Source organism: Drosophila bipectinata, chromosome 2L, assembly GCF_030179905.1.
Source record: "Drosophila bipectinata strain 14024-0381.07 chromosome 2L, DbipHiC1v2, whole genome shotgun sequence".
Lineage (NCBI taxonomy): Eukaryota > Metazoa > Arthropoda > Insecta > Diptera > Drosophilidae > Drosophila > Drosophila bipectinata.
The window spans coordinates 3,767,146-3,790,023 of NC_091736.1; the positions used below are offsets into that span (position 1 = coordinate 3,767,146).

The 22,878-nt window shown below is 35.7% G+C and overlaps 3 protein-coding genes across 5 annotated transcripts; all 3 read left to right on the top strand.

Annotated features, from left to right (window-relative positions):
- Positions 1 to 6,624: 6,624 nt before the first annotated feature.
- Positions 6,625 to 8,025, top strand: LOC108124341 (uncharacterized). The gene is made up of 2 exons (XM_017239956.3): positions 6,625 to 7,542; positions 7,604 to 8,025. The coding sequence occupies exons 1-2, from the start codon at positions 6,652 to 6,654 to the stop codon at positions 7,946 to 7,948; spliced, it is 1,236 nt and encodes a 411-aa protein (XP_017095445.1). The 5' UTR covers positions 6,625 to 6,651; the 3' UTR covers positions 7,949 to 8,025.
- Positions 8,026 to 10,314: 2,289 nt separating this feature from the next.
- On the top strand, positions 10,315 to 12,081 carry LOC138925867 (uncharacterized). Its single transcript, XM_070277453.1, has 2 exons — positions 10,315 to 11,493; positions 11,648 to 12,081. The coding sequence occupies exons 1-2, from the start codon at positions 10,567 to 10,569 to the stop codon at positions 12,062 to 12,064; spliced, it is 1,344 nt and encodes a 447-aa protein (XP_070133554.1). The 5' UTR covers positions 10,315 to 10,566; the 3' UTR covers positions 12,065 to 12,081.
- A 5,571-nt stretch (positions 12,082 to 17,652) lies between these two features.
- Positions 17,653 to 21,035, top strand: LOC138925837 (uncharacterized). 3 transcript variants are annotated; one of them, XR_011442072.1, is made up of 3 exons: positions 17,653 to 18,581; positions 18,680 to 18,945; positions 20,589 to 21,035. XR_011442072.1 is itself a non-coding variant. In XM_070277333.1 (3 exons), the coding sequence occupies exons 1-2, from the start codon at positions 17,690 to 17,692 to the stop codon at positions 18,751 to 18,753; spliced, it is 966 nt and encodes a 321-aa protein (XP_070133434.1). In that variant the 5' UTR covers positions 17,653 to 17,689; the 3' UTR covers positions 18,754 to 18,777; positions 20,589 to 21,035. The 3 variants fall into 3 exon arrangements, 2 of the variants coding, with proteins under 2 accessions (XP_070133434.1, XP_070133435.1); XM_070277333.1 differs by having other exon boundaries at positions 18,680 to 18,777; XM_070277334.1 differs by lacking the exon at positions 20,589 to 21,035 and adding an exon at positions 19,889 to 19,995 and having other exon boundaries at positions 18,680 to 18,777.
- Positions 21,036 to 22,878: the final 1,843 nt, after the last annotated feature.

The following is a 22,878-nucleotide window of genomic DNA, read 5'->3' on the forward strand; positions in this document are numbered from 1 at the left end:
CTTGTTCGGGACACTTGTGCGACAGTTGTTGCATGATAAGGTTTAATCTATTGAATTGTAATTGATATTTTCGCAAGATACGACAACTCTGCCTTTCCCTCTCGATTTTTTCTTCTTGTTGTTGTTCTTCGCCTCCTTTACCCATTTATAAGCCAAATGAGGCGTCTACAATAACGACTATCCTGTGTATCCTTAATGCGTGGCTGTTGTTGTTGTTGTCAACTTGTTGGCAACACTTGAGCTTTCGCGGGCTATCAGGGCCAAATCATAATTTATAAAGTGCCATGAAATGCAAGGATCCAGAAAAAAGCAATTTCCCGAAGCTCGTGTGAATACATTTTGGAACGCTTCGCAGACTTTGAAATTATGCTGTTAGGCTTTGTGTAAAATTAATAAATATATTGGATCTTGACTGATTAATTTTAATGAACAAAATATACGAAAAGGGAAATTAATATTAGGCATTATCCTTTGAGGAATGGCAGTGACATTTACTGATAAGTATTCGTAATCCTTTATCTTATTTGACTCTGTTTCGATATTTTTCTAGATTTAAATAAACCTCAAGTACGCTATTAAAACCTTCGACAGAAATAGCTATCCTTTTTTCAATTCAAAGATTGAATTTCCCTGACCTCTGCCTAAATTTTCACCTTCTTAGACATTAACGCCTTTCCAACCCAAAATATCCTCACCTGCGGCCCCTGCCAGCCCCAGCCCCAAACATATCGGTTGAACCAGACGCATTGCTCACATCGTTATTATTTATTCATGAGCAGTCGAGTAGAGCAAGTGGATGAGTTTTCGGAGGGGCTGGTTCGGGTCGGGGAGAAAGTATTTTCCGCAGCTTTGGAAATTCAAATGGTGAAGGGTGTGGTGATGACGATAAGGAGGAGTAGGAGGAGAAGGATGTGGATGTGGATGTGGATGTGAGTGTGGATGATCTCCTTCCCGCCCACCAATCAATGCAGGGAAAATAATTGTTGTTGCCTACTTGGCGCAGAAACCCTTCGCTGTCACTCTCATCCCGTGACTTTGGCTTCCTGTTTCGAGGAGCCATTGTTTTTATTGCTTCATTTTCGATTATCGAGCAATGCACTTATCGCTGCCGATGCCTTTGGCCATTGTCGACGTCTTCGATCTTTGTCACTTGAAGGATAAGGCGTGGGCGCAACGCGGGTATGGGGGTGGGGGAAAAGTGGCAAGGACATTGTGGGTGGTGGCTCAATCACGATGTTGTTGTTTTACCGCCTGCTTTCCTCATCTGTCTCCGTAATTGCTGCTTGTTGATTTCAGTCCTGTCGAAAGTCGCGAGTCCATCCCCCACCAACCAGATACTATGTACTTTCATCAACATACATACATATATACCAGTGTTTATATATGTATTTATTATATTTGTATATGCATTTACGTATTTATAACAGAAAGCACGTGAAAGTCAGACGTTTTTCGGCTGTCTAGGCCGCCGAGTCCTTGTGTTTTCCGTTTGCTTTTCTTTTCGTGCTCTTCTTCAAGGACTCGAGTGGCAAGTTGCAAGTTGGCCAGCGTGTCGAGGGTTTCGTTTTCCTTGTTTTCAACCATTTATGCTGTTTCAGTACAGTATAGACTAAGGATGGAGGAAAATGGGTCCTTAAACTATTCATTGAATCTTTAAACTTAAAAATCTCGTAAATTTCCTAATTTCCTGCCTTAATCAGCCTTTATCCAACAGGGCATAGACGTTTTGACTTTTTGATCTGATAGAAAGCCTCTCACTTGCCACCTGCCAGCTACCACCTCTCTGACCTGGCCTCAGACCATCCTCAATTACGTGACCCCCTGCATCCATCGCCATCATCCACTCACCGATTTTGTCACTAATTTAACTCTTCCGCTGCCACTTAGTCGCTTTTCACTGTAACTAACTAAGTCCCAATCTGGCGGCGCTGCACGGGGCACACCTCCGCGAACTTGGCCAGGACCTAGCCCAATCCAATGCTATGTGCACCAATTGTGCCCAGCCGATACCAATACCAATACGAGGACAGGCTGGGCCAGGCCAACACCAATACTATGACAGAGCAGAACAAAATGGCAACAACAGCAACAAAACGTCCGAACGGGCAAAATCGCAGCTGAAAAAGGCCTCGAAAAACTGAAAACTGAAAACTGGCAGCGGTGGTGGCGACGGCGGTGGCGTTGAAAAATGTTCGCTTGGCATTTGCCGAAAAAGTTTTGTGCACACACAAAATGCACGACAAATGCCAAAAGCTTCTGCTTGTCGAATGCAGGACTCAAAGCCCAGCCAGGATTTCTAGTATTTGTGTCCGTCCCTGGACCTGTTTCTGGTCCTGCTTCTGGTGCTGGTACTGGTCGTCCTCCTCTTCCGGCTCCAGCTTCTCCATATCTGTCCTAGATGGTTTTTCAGTTCTTTTGTTTTAGTCAGGTCGAGCGCCATTTTCTACCAATTTTTACTTTTTAATTGACATTTGTTTGCTTATGTGTGCGAGGCACAATGTGCATATATCTATACACGCCCGTTATATACATATATAGATGGTTGTGGGTTGGTGAGCACTTTACGACCGGCGGCAGACATTTTTGTAATTATAGCACAAAATTGATTTGATTTTTGAGTTTAATAAGTATTGACAGGATTTTTAATGAAGTGGGCAGAAGAGTAGTAGAATATGTGTGGGTGTGTCCATGTGTGTTGCCACACCCACTCGTGTGTACGTGCCCAAGTAAGCGTTTACTTTCTAGTTGCATGTGTATGTTTGTGCACAAATCAGAACCAAAGTATGCAACATTAAAATGTAATTGAATAATTTTATGTAAAGCGCTTGTAAAAGTCATTGCCTTTACGAGTGTGTGGGCTTTTGTCCATGAAAGTCGGTTGCTTTTAGGTTGCCATTGTTGTCGGAACTGATGCAACCGAAAATATAAATTATTTACATTGCAAAAAGGATAAATTTCCTTAAAGCTGAACATAGAATACTATGGCCTATCTGATATTTTTAAAAACCAGATATTTACTGAAAACTTAAGGTAGTATTGGAAGCAACTAAATCATCCTAGCATTTATATTCAGAAAAAGGAGTCGGCAGTTTTCGATACTTTAGTCATTTAATCGAATTTAAGTATTTTAAAATAATTTAATTTGTGTCTTGACCTGACCTTTAACTTCCTTGGCATTCCCTTGCTACATGTGCGGCTTTATTGAGTGCTTCTGGTTATTTTATTCATAAATTATTTAATTTAATTTCGGAGTACGCAGTGGGTCCGGGTTGTTCTGGTCATGTTTTTGGCTAGAACGCCTCCAAGCCAACGTCCTGGGAGTTGGGCCTGGTCCTGGGACTATGGGATTGGTTAGTTGGCAGCCCGACATAAATTTGCAAATCGACAAATATGTCATGCTCAATACAATGCGGTGTGTGGGTGAGTGTGTTTGTGCGAGTGTGTAGCTGTGTAGGTGCATTGGTGTGTTTTTGATGGACAATGTTTGCTTATCGCTCCACAGGCTACGTCACTGACCCGAATGGGTTCGGGTCCATCCGCCACTTACGCTCCCTACTCCCAGCTTTCTTGGCCTGGTTCAGGGCACGTGACTGACGCCTTGGTTCCAGTCCCCCAGTCTCCCGTCCCATACCCACCGTATTTGGGCCAAAATCAGCCAGACCAGTGTGCCCAAACGTATGCAAGATAGCATCTGTTTTCGTCGTGTTACCGACTTACACATGTAAGTCACTCATATTTGAGGCTGCCTCTGTGTACTCATGTGCGTGTGTGACTAAGCGCCTACATTCATTACACATGTATGCGTATTAGGCGCAAATATTGAGGCTTTACTTAAACAGCATTAAGTCGAAATTAACATGTCTAAGCCGGGCACACAGTGGCAGAAGCAGAACGAGACTCTGACTGCAATACATACACATAAACAATTATGTTATATATTAAATTGAACCTCGTAGGTGTCTAACTTGGAAATTCATTTTTTAAATTTTTTTTACGCTCTTGTCGCCTAAATATTAGCATACATTTTGGGGCAGCAATGGCTCATCACTCATACGACCCGTATTCACCAATAAGTTCACTATTCATTTTCGTTTTATATTCCAAAAAAGTTAATTTTATTAATTATTAATTTTATATATATTTTTAAAATATTTTATGGCTATGTATGAATAATTTTTGTTTACTTAAAAATTTATTAAATTTTCAAATAAATTGTAGCCAGTTTCAATATGTAATCTTCTATTTTTACCATAATGGAATGAATTGAATGTTTGGCATACTGTCTGCCTTAAAAACGCAATCTATCAAATACCAGGCTATATGTACACAAGAAATAAAGTAAAACTCACAAAAAAAACAAACTTTGTTTGCGCTTTACCCAAAAAATGAAAACATAAACAGAGTCCAAGAAATTTTTTAAAATAAAAGAACCAGCTTCAAGCTTTCTCCGCAACTCCAGCAAATAGACAAAAATAAACTTAATAAATAAATAAATAAAATTTCACGTGGCACAAAGACACGAACATAGGTACTTGCAGCCTGGAGCTAGGTCATATCATCTGGTCTGGCTGGTGTTTTTGGTTTTGTTCTAAAAATGTGCCAAAAATTTTGAGCTCACTTGGCCAAAACGGAGTGAAGTTAAGCTTCCCGATGTGACGAGCTTTCGCTAAAGCTAAGAGAAAGTGCCACGGAATGTTTCTCTTAAGTGGTGAATTTCAATTTAAGGACATGTTGATATTGCGACTTAAAGAGGTACTTTATATGCTCAAAGAGATCATTGTTAAGAGAAAGAGAATTTGAGTAACTCTATGAATGAGACAAACTGTTAAAGACCATTTTAAGCTCAAGAGTGTCCTTGAGTCCTTTCTCATCATTCTATGAGGAATGTAAAATGTGAGCTGCAGACCTCTGGTTAAATTTCACTCAAAAATAATGTTATTTTCATGCAATCTAATTTACTGATAAAGGATATAGCTGTGGGTATTGTGAAGTGACTATGTTATCAACATCGGAGCTACCGCCAAAAGAATCGCTTCTGGATCTACAAGGAGACAACTTGATCCTGGACTTGTATCTACTCTTTCCGTCGGAGATTCTAGTGTGGACCTTCAACGCACTGTGTCTACCACTAAAAGATAATATAAATCTATAAATAAATAAAATATGCATTTTAAAAATTAAAAAAAAAGTTGTGACAAAATGCTTTTGTTAGATCAAGGTTTAGATGACAAAATTTTTCTTAGATCGAGGTCTTTGAAATCTAGTTCTTTATTGATTTTTATTAACAAGAAGCCCCACAGATTCACCAACTTTTAGATTAAAGCTGTATCTTATAAATAAATAAAACTTACAAAATTGATGTGAGCACAGGTGTAATAACTTACAGACATTGGTTAAGTTATGTCACCGCAAATGGCAAAAATGTTCACTCACATGCCCAACATATTTTAGCCACCTTTGGCCATTTATTGTTTGTCGACCAAAATTTGCGAAATGCCTCAAATTCTTGAAATATATGCGGTTAGCTGTGATGGCAGATATTCAGATCAATGGATACAGTAAAGTCGCAGAGACGCAGGCTTCTCCGCCAGCGGTTTCAGGTAAAAGTCATTAATAATTCATAAAAATAAATTTTACAATAAAATTCAATTGATTGTGTAAATATTTTCTTTTACCGCAAGGCCAAAAAATGGCAGCATTTCCCCCGGTAACAGAAAGCGAGAAAGTGGCCTCGTCCTGACGGGTTGTGATAAATGTCCTGATCCCAAGCCCGGTTCTCTGTTACTGCCACGGCCAGGTCCTTGTGTGTATGTATTTGATTTTACGCGTGTGCAACAGATAAATATGTAACGTCCTGTCTATAGTTAATATATATTCTTGTTTATCCCAGGAAGAAAAAAAAACACAACCTGTTCCCTTTTTTAAATTGCTTTTTTTTTTTTTGCCAAATAGAGTTTAAAATTGGTATATAAATCAAAAAGTGTCTATTAAATTTATATCCTTGATCTTATTGATTTAGGAGATAATAAATATAAAGGGAACTTTCGCTTCTCCCCGAAAATATTAAAATGAGAGTTGATGCTTCTCGAATTAAATAAAACAAAAAATTTTTATGGAATTTAAATAACAATTTAAATAAAACGCTTTCAGTTTAAGAGATAAGCTTTACAAGGTTTTTTGTATTTGTGTTTTCTAAAATATATATAACTTTTTCTAAAATATATATAAGTTGATAAGCCTCGTGACATCACTTTAGTCATTTGATTAAATCAAACTGTTTATTGAGCTCAACGGTTTTAATGGTCTATATAACAAAAGGGTATATAAGCTTAACCTTCATAAAAATTTGGCATTCCTTTCCTGCTTATAATAGCTGTAAGTTAAAAGAAAAATCCAAAATAAGAAGATAAGAAGTTGACCTCTGAATATTTTTGCATTTATTTTTATTGCATATCAGTTTTTCCATAGAATAATTAACCGGGATGGTTCGGGATCAGTAAGTGAAAAATTACCTTACTATAGAAAAAAAACATATAGTTTCTGGAAGAGATAATGCATCGTGTTCCTAGACCTTGGGGTATATAAAAATATTCCCAACCTGCGCTACGGCAGTTTGATTTTTATTACAGAACACCTCAGATCGTTTCAGCTATGGGGAAAAGTAGTTGTTTTGCGATTTTTCTAATGGCATTGGCTATTTTTTCGGTGTGCAATGCAAACGAAGACATGGAAACTCTCAAAAAGGGAATTCAAAGTTTGACAAATACTATGGTGAAGTATCAAAGTGAATTTGATAGAAAAGTGCAATTTAAAGAGTTACAGGAGGCCATCGATGCAATTGACCGATCAATGTTGGGCTATATGGGAACCGCGAAGAACCGCTTAGATCGAGTGCGTAGCTTGAATACTCAAGCCCGTATCTCCTATTCGAACTGTGTCAAACCTGTGTTCGAGTGGTGCATCATGTCCAACATTACCTTAAATTTAGTCATACCCAATATAGGCTCTGAGGAACTGACGAAGCACGACAGAGATAGTATTTTCAACATAACACTCAACGCAATCGACATGGGACTAATTCACACCGAAAATTCACTGAATCTCTTAAATAATGTTATCCAACACACTTCCGACCTTAGAGATCTATTTAAGTCTATAATGCACGACGTGAGCGATGATTTTGGGGTGAATGGGTTCTACGGCAAAAAGAGATTGGAGTATATGGAGAAGGCCGAGTCGCAAAAGACGACCCAGCTCATCTCAAACATCTTCCTTTCAATCGGGGCCGTAATTTTTGCACCCATTGGCGTGTCACTTGGCTTGGCAGCAGCTATTGGGGCTGCCACTGGAACAACAGACCTTAATCTTTGGAAGGGAAAAACAACATATCAAGATCAAGTGGATCTCATTGATAAATTTTTCCAAGTTCTCCAGGACAACATTAATAATGCCACCAAAATAGTCGAAAATATAAATGGAGCCTTAGAGGAGGACAAAACAAACCTACATGCTCTTCGTGGAAAAATAAGTGCTGCCAATATTGTAAGTATTGATTTTAACTATTGATTATTGATTTATTTATTTATTTATTTTACTTCTTTAGAACAAATTTCTCTTGACTCTCGAATCACCCGCATTGCAAAGACAATTTGTTCCTTCTTTAACAAATGTGGTTGATCAGTGCATAAAATACATCACCTGGCACGGTTACAATTCATCCATTTACGAAAATGTACCTGGCGAAAGGCGGTCTTTGCTCTTTACCGCTCTACCTACGGAAAACCTCATTAGCAACCTGAACGATAGACCTCAAACTAGGACTGTGTCAGAATTGGAGCAAGTGCAGGAACCGAAACAAATTAAGAAGTTAAGAAGTAATTCCCCTCAATCCTCGACGATTCTATCAAACATACATACGATTGCTAGTTATTTTAAACACGTTTTATAATAGATATCAAAGATTTAAGATTTTAATCTCAATTTATTGTCAATCAAATTGTAAAGTAAAACGAATATCTCATAAAATCCTAAAGTCTTTTAACTAAATGGAAAATTAATTTTCTATAATAATTACTGTTAAGGTAATGATAAACTTTATCCTACATCTGCCGTGCCACTGATTGAATGGAAAAGCTACAACTTAAATGTTGTTAAGATAGTTTTGATCTATAGAGCTATTTCATAGCTTATTTTATTAGGATCGCTAAATTAAACCCAACAATCGGATATGTCAGCACTTTGGTATTATCGAAGAAAGATGGTTGGGGCTTTTTTCAAAATTTCCATTTTAAAAAGTTACTTTAAAAAAAAAAATATAAGTGTGCAAAAATATGGAATTTTTCCATTACATTTTGGATCCGGTCATTTAACAGTCCAGTGTATATCAACTTCGGTTTCGCCCGAAGACAGCTTTCCTTTTTTTGTTATACATATGTGTGTTTCAATTTTTTTTTATTGCATTGCTCTTTTTTCAGTGAATTATTAAATGGGATTATTCATGAAAAGATGAAAAAATAACACACACGTAGCTTTTGGAACAGATAACTCATCGTTATTCCATGCCTCATATAGTTCCAGGAAAATCGTATAGTATTGACTGCTAGTATTTTCAATTTGATTACAAAAATGTTCGGTAGTTCGATTTTCAATTCGGGTTAATACGGAACACCTAAGATCAGTTCAATTATGGTGAAAAGTTCCTACGTTGTGATTTTTCTAGTTGCATTGACAATGTTTTCGGTGTGCAATGCAAACGAAGACATCGACACTCTTGAAAAGGGGATTAAAAGCTTAACAAACACTATGGTGAATTATCAAAGTGAATTTGACAGAAAAGTGCAATTCAAAGAGTTACAGAAGGCCATAGATGCAATCGATGAGGCAATGCTGGGCTATATGGGAACCGCAAAGAGTCGATTGGATCAAGAGCGTAGCTTGAATTCCCTAGCCCGTAGCTCCTATTCGAAATGTGTTAAGCCTGTATTCGAATGGTGCACAGCCTCTTATGATTACTTGCATTCCTTCATACCCTTTATTGGATCGGAGAAGCTGACGAAGCACGATACAGATGCATGACATGATCTACCATGACACTCCGAATAATCAGTATGGGACTAGATCACACCGCAAGCTCGCTGAATCTCCTAAACGATGTTATTCAACACACCTCCGACCTTAGAGATCTATTTCAGTCCATAATGCACGACATAACAAATGATTTTGAGGTGGGAGGTAACTACGTCAGAAGGCTATTGGACTTGCTGGATAATAGGGCGGGGTGGCGTAAAAAGAAGGAACAAACAATTTAAACTGTCTTTATTGCACTCGGGGTTGTAATTTTTTCACCTGTTGGCGTGACACTTGGCTTGGCAGCAGCAGTTGGTACTGCAGATGGGACAACCGACAAATCAGATTTATCTATAACACCTGTATATCGGTGCTTTCTCCCTACCAATTAAGCATAAAAGAGCCTGAGAAAACGCACATAAAATCAGCTTATGTAGTCACTTACTAGCAATAGATTATTTTCTAGTTAATCCTACAATTGACAGCATAAAATCATTTGGGCAATTTAAATATTTGAATTTTCTTTTTATATTATATTAATTTAATAACACTTTAACACCAAACACTAAGCACGTCTGCGTTCCATGATTTATATATGTGGAAACTATCTGAAAATATTTTAATGTGCCTTCTCAACAAACGCTCTTTGATCTGGTCAGACATAATTCTTAGCTCTCCTAATCTTGCTGGATTGACCCCAACCAATGTTGTCAATATGTGTTTTTTCCTCGAATTCGGGAAGCTCCCATTCGGGAATTCGGGAATTCGGTAGTCCCAAGAAAAGTATTTGAGTTTTTTTTTTTCGCCTTGAAATATAGATAGGAAAGAGCAATTTAAAAATACCATTGACAAGAAAAGATAGCGAGCTTTGGTCGTAGCCAAAGTTTATATACAGTTGCAGTTAAGTGGCAGTTTATAATTCTATAATAAAAATTTGGAGAAAAAGTCCGAAGCTTAAAATTTTCAAAAACTTAAAAGTTAGTTCAGTTGTGTTGAACCTATAGGATATATGTTGAACCTATTAAAAGGAAAGAGGGTTGGGTGTCAAGTTGGAAGCTGATAGCTTCAAAACTGAAAGACTGGTTTGCGTAGAAACAGATAGACGGACATGCTAATATCGACTCAGGAGGTGATCCTGATCAAGAGTATATATACTTTATAGAGTTTGAGATAGCTGGAGATAGCGTTGCACACTTTTGACCAAAATTATAGTATCATCAGATAGGGTACATTAATGATATATATTCATATAGGTTTGTTGTTTTTTATGTACAAGTATGTATGTATTTATGAAATTTTATATTTTTCTCTTCACTTATAAATACTTTGGTATTTGGTACTCCAGCGATAACCTTAAGTCAACCTCAAGGTGATGATGATTAAAAAAATTTCATGTATACGTACATACATATGGGTAGATTCAAGTTTATAAAACGGCGAATTATGCCCGTGGTCAATCAATTTTGAAGAAGATTCTCGCGAATAAAAATCGTTTTCGACATGCGAAAAAATCGTGAGGTCGCGGTATTTGCAGTGGCATTGACAATTTTTTTGGGATGTCAAGGCGGATTAGCCCAAGATCAGTCGAGTCACGAAACAGAAATAAGTTGTTTTGCGCAGGCAGCTAAAAGCATATCTAATATCTTGGTAAAATATGAAAGTGAATTTGATACGAAGGTGAAGTTCGTGGAGTTGCAACAGGTCATCAAAGCAATTGACGAGGCAATGCTGGGTTATATGGGATCAGCCAAGGACAGGCTGGATGAAATTCGGAATTTAAGCTCAGATGCTCGTATTAAATATGCGTCGTGTGTGAAGCCTATGTTCGAGTGGTGTATCTCGAGTAATGGTACTATTAATTTTACCATTCCCCACATAAAGGCGTGGATCTTATCCGATACCGACAAGGAAATTTTATGGCAAATGATTTCAAATGTTATCGACACCGGTCTGAAAAAAGCCAAAACAGCCCTTGATCTGCTGGGTGAAGTGCAACACAAAACTGCTCAGCTGTCGAATGCTTTTAATGCCACTTTTCATAAAATTACCAATGATTTCGCACCGGGCGGCTTCTATGGCGAATTGAAGACTGATCTGCAGACCAAGATACAGGATATACAGAAACAAAGAAAAATTAGTTTGATCGCAACTATCTTTGGCGCAATCGGCTTAGTGCTATTTGGAGGTCTTGGTGTTGGACTTGGTTTGACAATTCATATTATTGAAAAATATAAAATAAGCTCTGTAGAGATGTGGAGTCAGGAGAAAGCATATGAAAAGCAATTGGAAATGATTAATTATACTTTTAAGATTTTAAATGAAGAAATTGAAAAAGCCAAAAGTATAGTTACGGATATCGATAAGGCCCTGTCAGAAGACAGAACTAACTTACATGAACTTCGTGCAAAAATTGAGGCTGCCAATCTTGTAAGTTATTACATCAATCAAAATCAAATATGCATAGTATTTCATAATTTATTAATTTTAAAAAAATGATAAGTCAATAAGATGTTTTCAATATTTTTGTTTTTTTTTACTTGTATCAAAAGTTACTTCACTCAATATATCGTATCTTTTTCAGGCAAAATATGCATTAAAATTTACTACTGATGACTTGCGAAATTCATTTGTTCCTGTACTAACGGATCTGTCAGCTCAGTGCACAAAATACGTCAACTGGCACGGATTTGATAAACCATTTTATCATACAAACATTAGCAGGAGGAGGCGAGAGGCAGAGCACACCTTGAAAGTCCAGAAGCTATTAGACGAGTCCGAATCTTTTGCCTCCCCATCTCAACCTTCAGATTCCTTCATCAGTTACGTGTATGATGGATCTCGTACTGCCGCTCCAGAGCCCGTTACCGTACAGGATTTTATTATGGAAATCGGGCATATTACTCGTTTTCCTATAGAAGCAATGGGTGGAATCTCTGGATCCCAGTCACCCCCATTGCTCAAAAGCCCGATTACGACTTATTTTAAACACGTTCTCTAAAGATTTCAACGGAATATGATCACATGTATAAAGCCGAATTTATATGTATATGTATAAAGACTATATGTATAAAGCCGAATAAAATGAATAAAAATGAAAATAGTGAATCATATAGATTTTTTTATAATAATAAAGTTTTGTAACTAGTTGGAAAACTCATATACTATATGGGAAATTTAGATTGGTGAATTTTTTTTACCTTTAGCGTTGTCAAAATTACCTTCCATCAGACCAATCAGGTATATAGTACTTCTAACACAGGTGTACGGGTGCTTTCTCCCTATTAATGGAAAACCCTGAGAAATAGCACATGACTTTTTTAGATACTTACTAGTAATAGATTCTTTTCTACTTTTCTAATTATTTGGGAAATTTTAATTATTAATTTAATGAGCTTGTGTGCTGATTTTGTCTTTATATGTGATTTCCCCGAATTCGGGGTTCTTAATAGTTTCTCAATATTTGGGAAATGCTTGCGCCTTGAAATATTGTTTGCCGAAAATGCACTACACTTGCAGTTAAGTGGCATAGATACATATCGGCTCGGAAATATATAGCAAAATAATTTCAATATACAAATTGGGAAAAATGTCGAAGCTTCGGACTTATCTTCAAAAACTCAAAAGTTTGTTCATTTCCAAAAGTTTAGTTGTATGAAATTTATAGGATATAACCGATTGCGTGCAAAAGGTTGGCTCTCATGTTTGAACTATACAGCTTGAGAAGTGAAATCGTGGTTTGGTTCAAAAAAATTTGCTTATATCGACTCAGGAGGTGATCCTGATCAAGAATATACATATATAATTTATTTACTTATTATTTCCTAATGACCAAAAACCATTGCGTATAACCATTTAAATAAAAACAAGAAAGGAAAGCTAACTTCGGGCGGAGCCGAAGTTTATATACCCTTGCAGTTAAAACCGGATATATATCGCAAACATCGGATATAGTTGGCCGATCCCTATGATTACATCATAATAAAACTAATTAACTAAAATAAAAAATCTAAAAAAAGTCCCAAACTTCTATCTTCAAAAATACGAAAGTTGGTATTTCTACCAAAAACCATTTCCGATCGTTCAGTTATATGGCAGCTATAAGATATAGTCGGTCGATCGTTGTAAAATTTGGTAGGTCGGATGATCTGACCAAAAATATAATCAGTACTAAGTTCCAGCTTTCTATCTTCAAAAACACGAAAGTTGGGTCATTTCCGATCGTTCAGTTATATGGCAGGTATAGGATATAGTCGGCCGATCCTTACGAAATTTGGCATGTCGTATTATTTTGCCAAAAATAGCGCTCATGTAAAATGTGAACTCTCTAACTCTAAAAACACCAAAGTTATACCATTTCCGATCAATCAGTTATATGGCAGCTATAGGATATAGTCGGCCGATCCCGGTCGTTCCGACTTATATACTGCGTGCAAAGGAAAGAAGGGTGTGTGCAAAGTTTCAAGTCGATAGCTTTAAAACTGAGAGACTAGTTTGCGTAGAAACAGACAGACGGACAGACAGACGGACAGACAGACGGACAGACAGACGGACAGACGGACATGCTCATATCAACTCAGGAAGTGATCCTGATCAAGAATATATATACTTTATAGGGTCGGAGATGTCTCCTTCACTGCGTTGCACACTTTTGACCAAAATTATAATACCCTCTGCAAGGGTATAAAAACATAGTAACGAATTTTTGTTGTTGTCAGGAATTGGTAACCAGTACTTGGAAACACGAACCAATCAAAATACCATAGTTAAATATAAATTTGAAAAAATAAAACAATCAATTTTATTAGAATTAGCTTGTGTGTCATTATCAATACGCCATCAATATCATATGCCGTGTGCTTTTCTGAAATCATAAAATTCAATAGTTCTAAGAAACAACAACTATTTGGAAATATTTTCTTTGAATACATTGTTTTATTGGTATTTTTAGACCAAACTTTTATTAAGAACGGATCTAAACGGTAAACGGTAAACTGGCACGGATATGAGAGACAATTTTTAGAAAACAACATTTTCAGAAGCCGGCGAGAGGCAGATACCATTTTTAAAGTACAGGGGCCAGAAACCCTCATAAGCTATGTGACTAATGGATCCCGTAGTGCCGCTCGAGAACCTGTACTAGAACTAGATAATTCGAAAACTAATAGACGTTTCCCGGAAAAATCAATACGTTGATTCGTTGGATCTCCATCTTACCCCTTGCATAAGGGTTTATTGCGAATTGCGAATTATTTCAAACACGTTCTATAAAAGATATAGAAGGCTCTATAAAAGATATTCAGAACAATCTATAATTCAATTTATTGTCTACAAAATAATTAAACATTTTGATTTTACTACAAACTTATGTTATCTTAAAAAATAAAGAATTTTCCCAATCATGAACCCAAAAATTGTACATCTTTTGGGAAGAAACACATAAAAATATGTATTTGTTGGGAATTATGAATTGGAAATACGGATATTTATATGGAAAAATAAACTAGTCATTATCAGGATCTGATGGCGTCGTCATACATAATATCAATACTATATAGTATGTCCCTATATCTGATTGATGAGAGAAACTATATTTAAAATATTTCTAAGAATTTACGGGTTGGGTATATGCAAGCATATAAATATATAGTATATATACATAAATATTATATTAGTTTTATAAAAGTTAAACTATTATCGTTGTAAATTTTAAAATTTAAAATATGACCGTTATTTTGACAGAAAGGCGAGCTCATTTTTTTTTTTCAATTCTGAAGAAAATACACTACACAGTTTTTTCATTCTTTCTCTAAACATATATTAATTTATTCCTTTCGAGAAGAGTCACAAGTAAATTCAAAGGCACAAAAACAAATCCATTCAATCAATTTAGCTGAAATTTTTTTTAGAGAATTGATTGAATGAATGAATGAAAAATTGTACGGATGCCCTTAACGTTCTGCGACAGACTATTAAAAAACTGTATTTTATTGTTGAATCACAAAAATAAAATAAATTTTTAAATAAAAGGCAGATTATATATGTATTTTTTTCTTAGAAATTTTATCTGTAACTTTATTGTGTTATTAAGATAGTATGTATTTTGATTAACACTTCCAAGAACACAGATTTGTTCGAATCCAAAATTTGCGAATTTTACTGAGCGGGATGCATAAAAACTGGCCAAACATCACTCACCAGTCACATTAAAAAAAAAAAAAATTCGCAGTAACTATATTGTCATAGTTGCTCTGGCTCTGACATATATACATATGTATTTGTATATTGAATACAATTAAATATAACAAAGATTTAATTTATTCAAAGAATTTAAACCACATCGATTCGAGCGTATAAAAACCGGCTCCTCATGCCCACAGTCAGTCAAATTTTGAAAAGGTTTTCGTAAGTTAAAATGGTTTCCGTCATTGCAATATTTGCTCTGGCATTGGCATTATTTTCGGGGTGCCAAGCAGGAATAGAGCAAGATCAGTTAAATCATGAAGTAGAAGAGTGTGCTGTTGAAAATGCGACTCGAACTTTATTCAAAATCCTTGTGCAATACGAAAGTAAATTTGATTCGAAAGTAAAGTTTGGGGAGTTACAACAGGTCGTCAATGCGATTGACAATGCAATGCTGGGCTATGAGGGATCAGCCAAGGAACGATTGGAAGAAATCCGAAACTTAAACTCCGATGCTCATCTCGAGTACCGAGGGTCTGTGAAACCCATATTCGAATGGTGCATATCGGATAATAGTACATTCAGGACTTACATTCCCTTCATAAAAAACATCACGACCTACCACGCTCACGAAAAGGAAATTATATGGAAAATAATTTCAGAAACAATCAATAAAGGTCTACTAAAAGCAGATGAATCCTTAGAAAAGTTAAAAAAAGTTCAAAAAACAACTGCTCGGCTGTCGAATGTTTTTAATGAAACTTACCATAACGTAACTTATGATTTCGGGCCGAAAGGCTACTACGGCGAATTTAAAGCAGATCTGGAAAACAAGCAATCCGATTTAAAAATCCGTTTATTAACGTTACAAATCCAAAATACCTTTAAAATGATCGGTGGAGCAATATTTACTTGTGAGTTACTAAAACCAAATGTTAAGCGAAAATACAAAATAGACACTGAAGCAGCTTGGAATCAAGAGAAAGAGTATGATAAGCAATTAGAACTTATAAAATATACTTTTGAAGTTTTAAAAGAAAAAATCGCTGACGCCAGCAGTATAATAACGGATATTAATAAAAACTTGGAAGAAGACAGAATCAACTTACACTTTCTTCGTGGAACAATTGATTCTGCAAATACGGTAAGTTCTTAAAGAAGTTAACCATATCTGTTTTTTTGTTAACTTTTTCAAATCCATATCAGTTATTTATGTTTTTTTAACATTTTATTGTTTTAATGGTATTTTTAGACCAAAAATGTGTTAAGATCGAATATTGCGGCGCTGACACGTACATTAGTTCCATCCTTATTGGATCTGACGGATCAGTGTACAAAATATGTGAACTGGCACGGATATGAGAGACAATTTGTAGAAAATAACATTGTCAGAAGTCGGCGAGAGGCGGAGCGCATTTTAGAAGTCCAGGGGCCAGAACCCTTCATCAGCTATTTAAATTATGGATCTCGTACTTCCGCTCCAGAATCTGTACTAGAACTAAATAATTTAAAAACTAATAGACGTTTCCCGGAAGAATCAATACGTAGATTCGTTGGATATCCGTCTTACCCCTTGCATAAGTGGTAAGAATTATTTAAAACACGTTCTATAAAAGATATAGAAGGCTATATAAAAGATATTCAGAACAATTCCCAATTCAGTTTTTTGTAAAAAAAAAATAATTAAACATTTTGATTTTACTACAAACTTATCTTGTCTTAAAAAATAAAGAATTTTCCCAATCATGAACCCAAAAATTGTACATCTTTTGGGAAGAAACACATAAAAATATGTATTTGTCGGAAAATATGAATTGGAAATATGGACAACCGAATTGGGACAACCTAAATGTTAGTTGAGATAGTTTTGATCTATAGAGCTATTTTATAGCTTATTTTATTAGGATCGCTAAATTAAACTCAAAAATCGGATATGTCAGCACTTTGGTATTATCGAAGAAAGATGGTTGGGGCTTTTTTCAAAATTTCCATTTTAAAAAGTTATTTTTAAAAAAATATATATATTTCATACAATATTTGCAAATATATGAAATTTTTCCATTACATTTTGGATCCGGTCATTTAACAGTCCATATATACATATCATCTTCGGTTCCGCCCGAAGACAGCTTTCCTTTTCTGTTATACATATATGTACACATATATGTGAGTTTCAATTGTTTTTTATTGCATTGCTCTTTTTCCAGTGAATTATTAAATGGGATTATTCATAAAAAGATTGTTCATAGTCATAAAAAATTACTTTGGAAAATAACACACACGTAGCTTCTGGAAGAGATAACGCATCGTTATTCCATGCCTCATATAGTTCCAGGAAAATCGTATAGTATTGACTGCTAGTATTTTCAATTTGATTACAAAAATGTTCGGTAGTTCGATTTTCAATTCGGGTTAATACGGAACACCTAAGATCAGTTCAATTATGGTGAAAAGTTCCTACGTTGTGATTTTTGTAGTTGCATTGACAATGTTTTCGGTGTGCAATGCAAACGAAGACATCGACACTCTTGAAAAGGGGATTAAAAGCTTAACAAACACTATGGTGAAATATCAAAGTGAATTTGACAGAAAAGTGCAATTCAAAGAGTTACCGGAGGCCATAGATGCAATCGATGAGGCCATGCTGGGCTATATGGGAACCGCAAAGAGTCGATTGGATCAAGTGCGTAGCTTGAATTCCCTAGCCCGTAGCTCCTATTCGAAATGTGTTAAGCCTGTGTTCGAATGGTGCATAGCCTCTAATGTTTCCTTGCATTCCATCATACCCTTCATTGGATCGGAGAAGCTGACGAAGCACGATAGAGATGCAGTATCTACCATGACACTCCACATAATCAGTATGGGACTAAATCACACCGCCAACTCTCTGAATCTCCTAAACGATGTTATCCAACACACCTCCGACCTTAGAGATCTATTTAAGTTCATAATGCACGACATAAAAAATGATTTCGGGGTGGGAGGTTTCTACGGCAAAAAGAGACTGGAGTTGCTGGATAAAAGTGAGCGGGAAAAGAAGGAACAAACAATTAAAACTGTCTTTATTGCACTCGGGGTTGTCATTTTTTCACCTGTTGGCGTGACACTTGGCTTGGCGGCAGCAGTTGGTACTGCAGTTGGGACAACCGACTTTGACCTATGGCAAAAAAAGACTTCTTATACAGATCAAGTAGAGCATATTGATAAACTTTTCCAGATTCTACAGGCACAATTTCTTAACGTCACGGAATTAGTGGAAGGTATCAAAAGCAGCTTAGAAGAGGATAAAACCAACTTACATGCACTTTGTGGAAAAATAAGGGGATGCCAGCGTAGTAAGTAATTATGGCAAATTATCAAATTCTGTTGTATTTGCAAAGCCCTCTTCACTAGACTTATAATTAACTATGGTTTCTATTATCTTTACCCTCAGAGCTACTCTTTCTTGAGCTTGGACTCACTCACTATGCACGCACTATTTATTCCTTCGTTGACAAACGTAACTGATCAGTGCATGAAGTACATTACCTGGTACGGATACAATTCATCAATTTAGCAAGATAATACAATCGGAACCCGCCGAGTGTCTTTGATCTCAACATTGGAATCTAAAGATACCCTCGTCAGCCGCGTTGCACTCTCTTGTCCAAAATTATAATACCATCTGCCAGGGTATATGAATGATATATATTTGTATAGGTTCGTTCTTTTATATGTACATATGTATGTATTAATGAAATTTTATACTTTCATCATTCATCTCTTGTAAATACTAAATACTAGCTCTAGCGATAACCTTAAGTTAACCTTAAGCTGATTATAACTAAAACAAGAAAAGAAAGATTACTTCGGGCGGAGCCGAAGTTGATATACCCTTGCAGTTAAAACCGGATATATATATATCGCAAATATCGGATATAGTTGGCCGGTCCTTATGAGAATATGATTTATTTTATGATTATTGATTATATGATTATTTCCCAATTTATTGTAATACAAAATCTAAAAAAAAAAATGGTCCAAACTTCTATCTTCAAAAACATCAAAATTGGTATTCCTATCAAAAAGCATTTCCGATCAATCAGTTATATGGCAGGTATAGGATATAGTCGGCCGATATCGATGCCGACACACTTTTGGACAAAATTATAATACCCTCTGCAAGGGTATAAAAATTGCACATATACATACATACATATGGGTAGATTTGAGTTTATAAAACTGGGCTCCTCATGCCCGCGGTCAATAATTTTTTATAAAGATTTTCGCGAATAAAAAGGTCGCGGTATTTGCAGTGGCATTGACAATTTTTTTGGGATGTCAAGGCGGATTAGCCCAAGATCAGTCGAGTCACGAAACAGAAATAAGTCATTTTGCGCAGGCAGCTAAAAGCATATCTAATATCTTGGTAAAATATGAAAGTGAATTTGATACGAAGGTGAAGTTCGTGGAGTTGCAACAGGTTAACAAAGCAATTGACGAGGCAATGCTGGGTTATATGGGATCAGCCAAGGACAGGCTGGATGAAATTCGGAATTTAAGCTCAGATGCTCGTATTAAATATGCGTCGTGTGTGAAGCCTATGTTTAAGTGTTTTATCTCGAGTAATGGTACCATTAATTTTACCATTCCCCACATAAAGGCGTGGATCATTTCCAACCACGACAAGGAAATTTTATGGAAAATAATTTCAAATGTTATCGACGCCGGACTGGTAAAATCCAAAACAGCCCTTGATCTGCTGGGTGAAGTGCAACACAAAACTGCTCAGCTGTCGAATGTTTTTAATGCCACTTTTCATAACGTTACCAACGATTTCGCACCGAACGGCTTCTACGGCGAATTGAAGATTGATATACAGAACCAGATACAGGATATACAGAAACAAAGAAAAATTAGTTTGATCGCAACTATCTTTGGCGCAATCGGCTTAGTGATATTTGGACGTCTTGGTGTTGGACTTGGTTTGGCAATTAATATTATTGAAAAATATAAAATAAGCTCTGCAGAGATGTGGAGACAGGAGAAAGCATATGAAAAGCAATTGGAAATGATTAATTATACTTTTGAGATTTTAAATAAAGAAATTGAAAAAGCCAAAAGTATAGTTACGGATATCGATAAGGCCCTGTCAGAAGACAGAACTAACTTACATGAACTTCGTGCAAAAATTGAAGCTGTCAATATTGTAAGTTATTACATCAAACAAAATCAAATATGCATAGTATTTCATAATTCATTAATTTTAAAAAAAAGTTTAGTCAATAAGATTTTTTCAATATTTTTGTTTTTATTTACTTGTATCAAAAGTTACTTCACTCAATATATCGTATCTTTTTCAGGCAAAATTGGCATTAAAATTTACTACTGGTGACTTGCGAAATTCATTTATTCCTGTACTAACGGATCTGTCAGCTCAGTGCACAAAATACGTCAACTGGCACGGATTTGATAAACCATTTTATCATACAAACATTAGCAGGAGGAGGCGAGAGGCAGAGCACACCTTGAAAGCCCAAAAGCTATTAGACGAGTCCGAATCTTTTGCCTCCCCATCTCAACCTTCAGATTCCTTCATCAGTTACGTGTATGATGGATTTCGTACTGCCGCTCCAGAGCCCGTTACCGTACAGGATTTTATTATGGAAATCGGGCATATTACTCGTTTTCCTATAGAAGCAATGAGTGGAATCTCTGGATCCCAGTCACCCCCATTGCTCAAAAGCCCGATTACGACTTATTTTAAACACGTTCTCTAAAGATTTCAACGGAATATGATCACATGTATAAAGCCGAATTTATATGTATATGTATAAAGACTATATGTATAAAGCCGAATAAAATGAATAAAAATGAAAATAGTGAATCATATAGATTTTTTTATAATAATAAAGTTTTGTAACTAGTTGGAAAACTCATATACTATATGGGAAATTTAGATTGGTGAATTTTTTTTACCTTTAGCGTTGTCAAAATTACCTTCCATCAGACAAATCAGGTATATAGTACTTCTAACACAGGTGTACGGGTGCTTTCTCCCTATTAATGGAAAACCCTGAGAAATAGCACATGACTTTTTTAGATACTTACTAGTAATAGATTCTTTTCTACTTTTCTAATTATTTGGGAAATTTTAATTATTAATTTAATGAGCTTGTGTGCTGATTTTGTCTTTATGTGTGATTTCCCCGAATTCGGGGTTCTTAATAGTTTCTCAATATTTGGGAAATGCTTGCGCCTTGAAATATTGTTTGCCGAAAATGCACTACACTTGCAGTTAAGTGGCATAGATACATATCGGCTCGGAAATATATAGCAAAATAATTTCAATATACAAATTGGGAAAAATGTCGAAGCTTCGGACTTATCTTAAAAAAATCAAAAGTTTGTTCATTTCCGAAAGTTCAGTTGTATGGAAGGTTATAGGATATAACCGAATGCATGCAACAGGATGGCCCTCATGTTTGAACTCTATAGCATTAAAGGTAAAACCCTGGTTTGCGTAGAAACAGATAGACGGACATGCTTATATCGACTCAGGAGGTGATCCTGATCAAGAATATGTATTTATAGAGTTGAAGATGAATCCGTCACATCATTGCACGTTTTTGACTAAAAACCATTTCGTATAACCATTTAAAGAAAAAACACAATAAAGAATTTTTGTTGTTTTAAGGAATTGGTAACAGCACTTGGAAATACGAACCAATCAAAATACCATAGTTAAATAAATATTAAATAGAAAAAATAAAATAATCAATTTTATTAGAATGAGCTTGTGTGCTCATTATCAATACCATATGCCATTACGTGTGCTTCTTCAAAAATCATAAAAAATCAATAGTTCTAAGAAACAAAAATTGTTTGGGAATATTTTCTTGGAAATCATCATAAAAATTATAGGAATATTAAAAAAATGTTATGGTAATTTATTTGAAATTTGAATCTTTAATAATAATGCTTATTTTGACAGGCCTAAAACGGTCATAATTAAGCCGAGAACTCGAAAAAAAGTACCCTGTAAAGTAATTGCATGTAACATATACAAAAGTTTGCGAAAATGTACAATCCATTTTGTTTAAAAGAAGATAACGTATTTTGAATATAATGTAATGATGTGTAATGTAATTTTGAATAATGTAAACTTAATGAATATAATTGATGCTGATCAAAAATTTTTGGAGTGGGTTGATTCCTTCTCCCTGTTACAAACGTTCGCACAATTATAATATACCCTTATATTTTGCAAGTACCTGGTATAATTTCAAAAAATTCTTATCTTAGTATGATGAGGTTGTCTTCATCATAAGTACATCAGTATTTATGTATGTACATATATATGTTGAGTACATTTGTATGTTGAGTACAATTAAATATTTCAAAGAATTTAATTGTTTCAATGAACTTAAACCACATCGATTCGAGAGTATAAAAACCGGCTCCTCATTCCCACAGTCAGTCAAACTTTGAAAAGGTTTTCGTGAGTTAAAATGGTTGCCGTCATTGCAATATTTGCTCTGGCATTGGCATTATTTTCGGGGTGCCAAGCAGGAATAGAGCAAGATCAGTTAAATCATGAAGTAGAAGAGAGTGCTGTTGAAAATGCAACTCGAAGTTTATCCAAAATCTTTG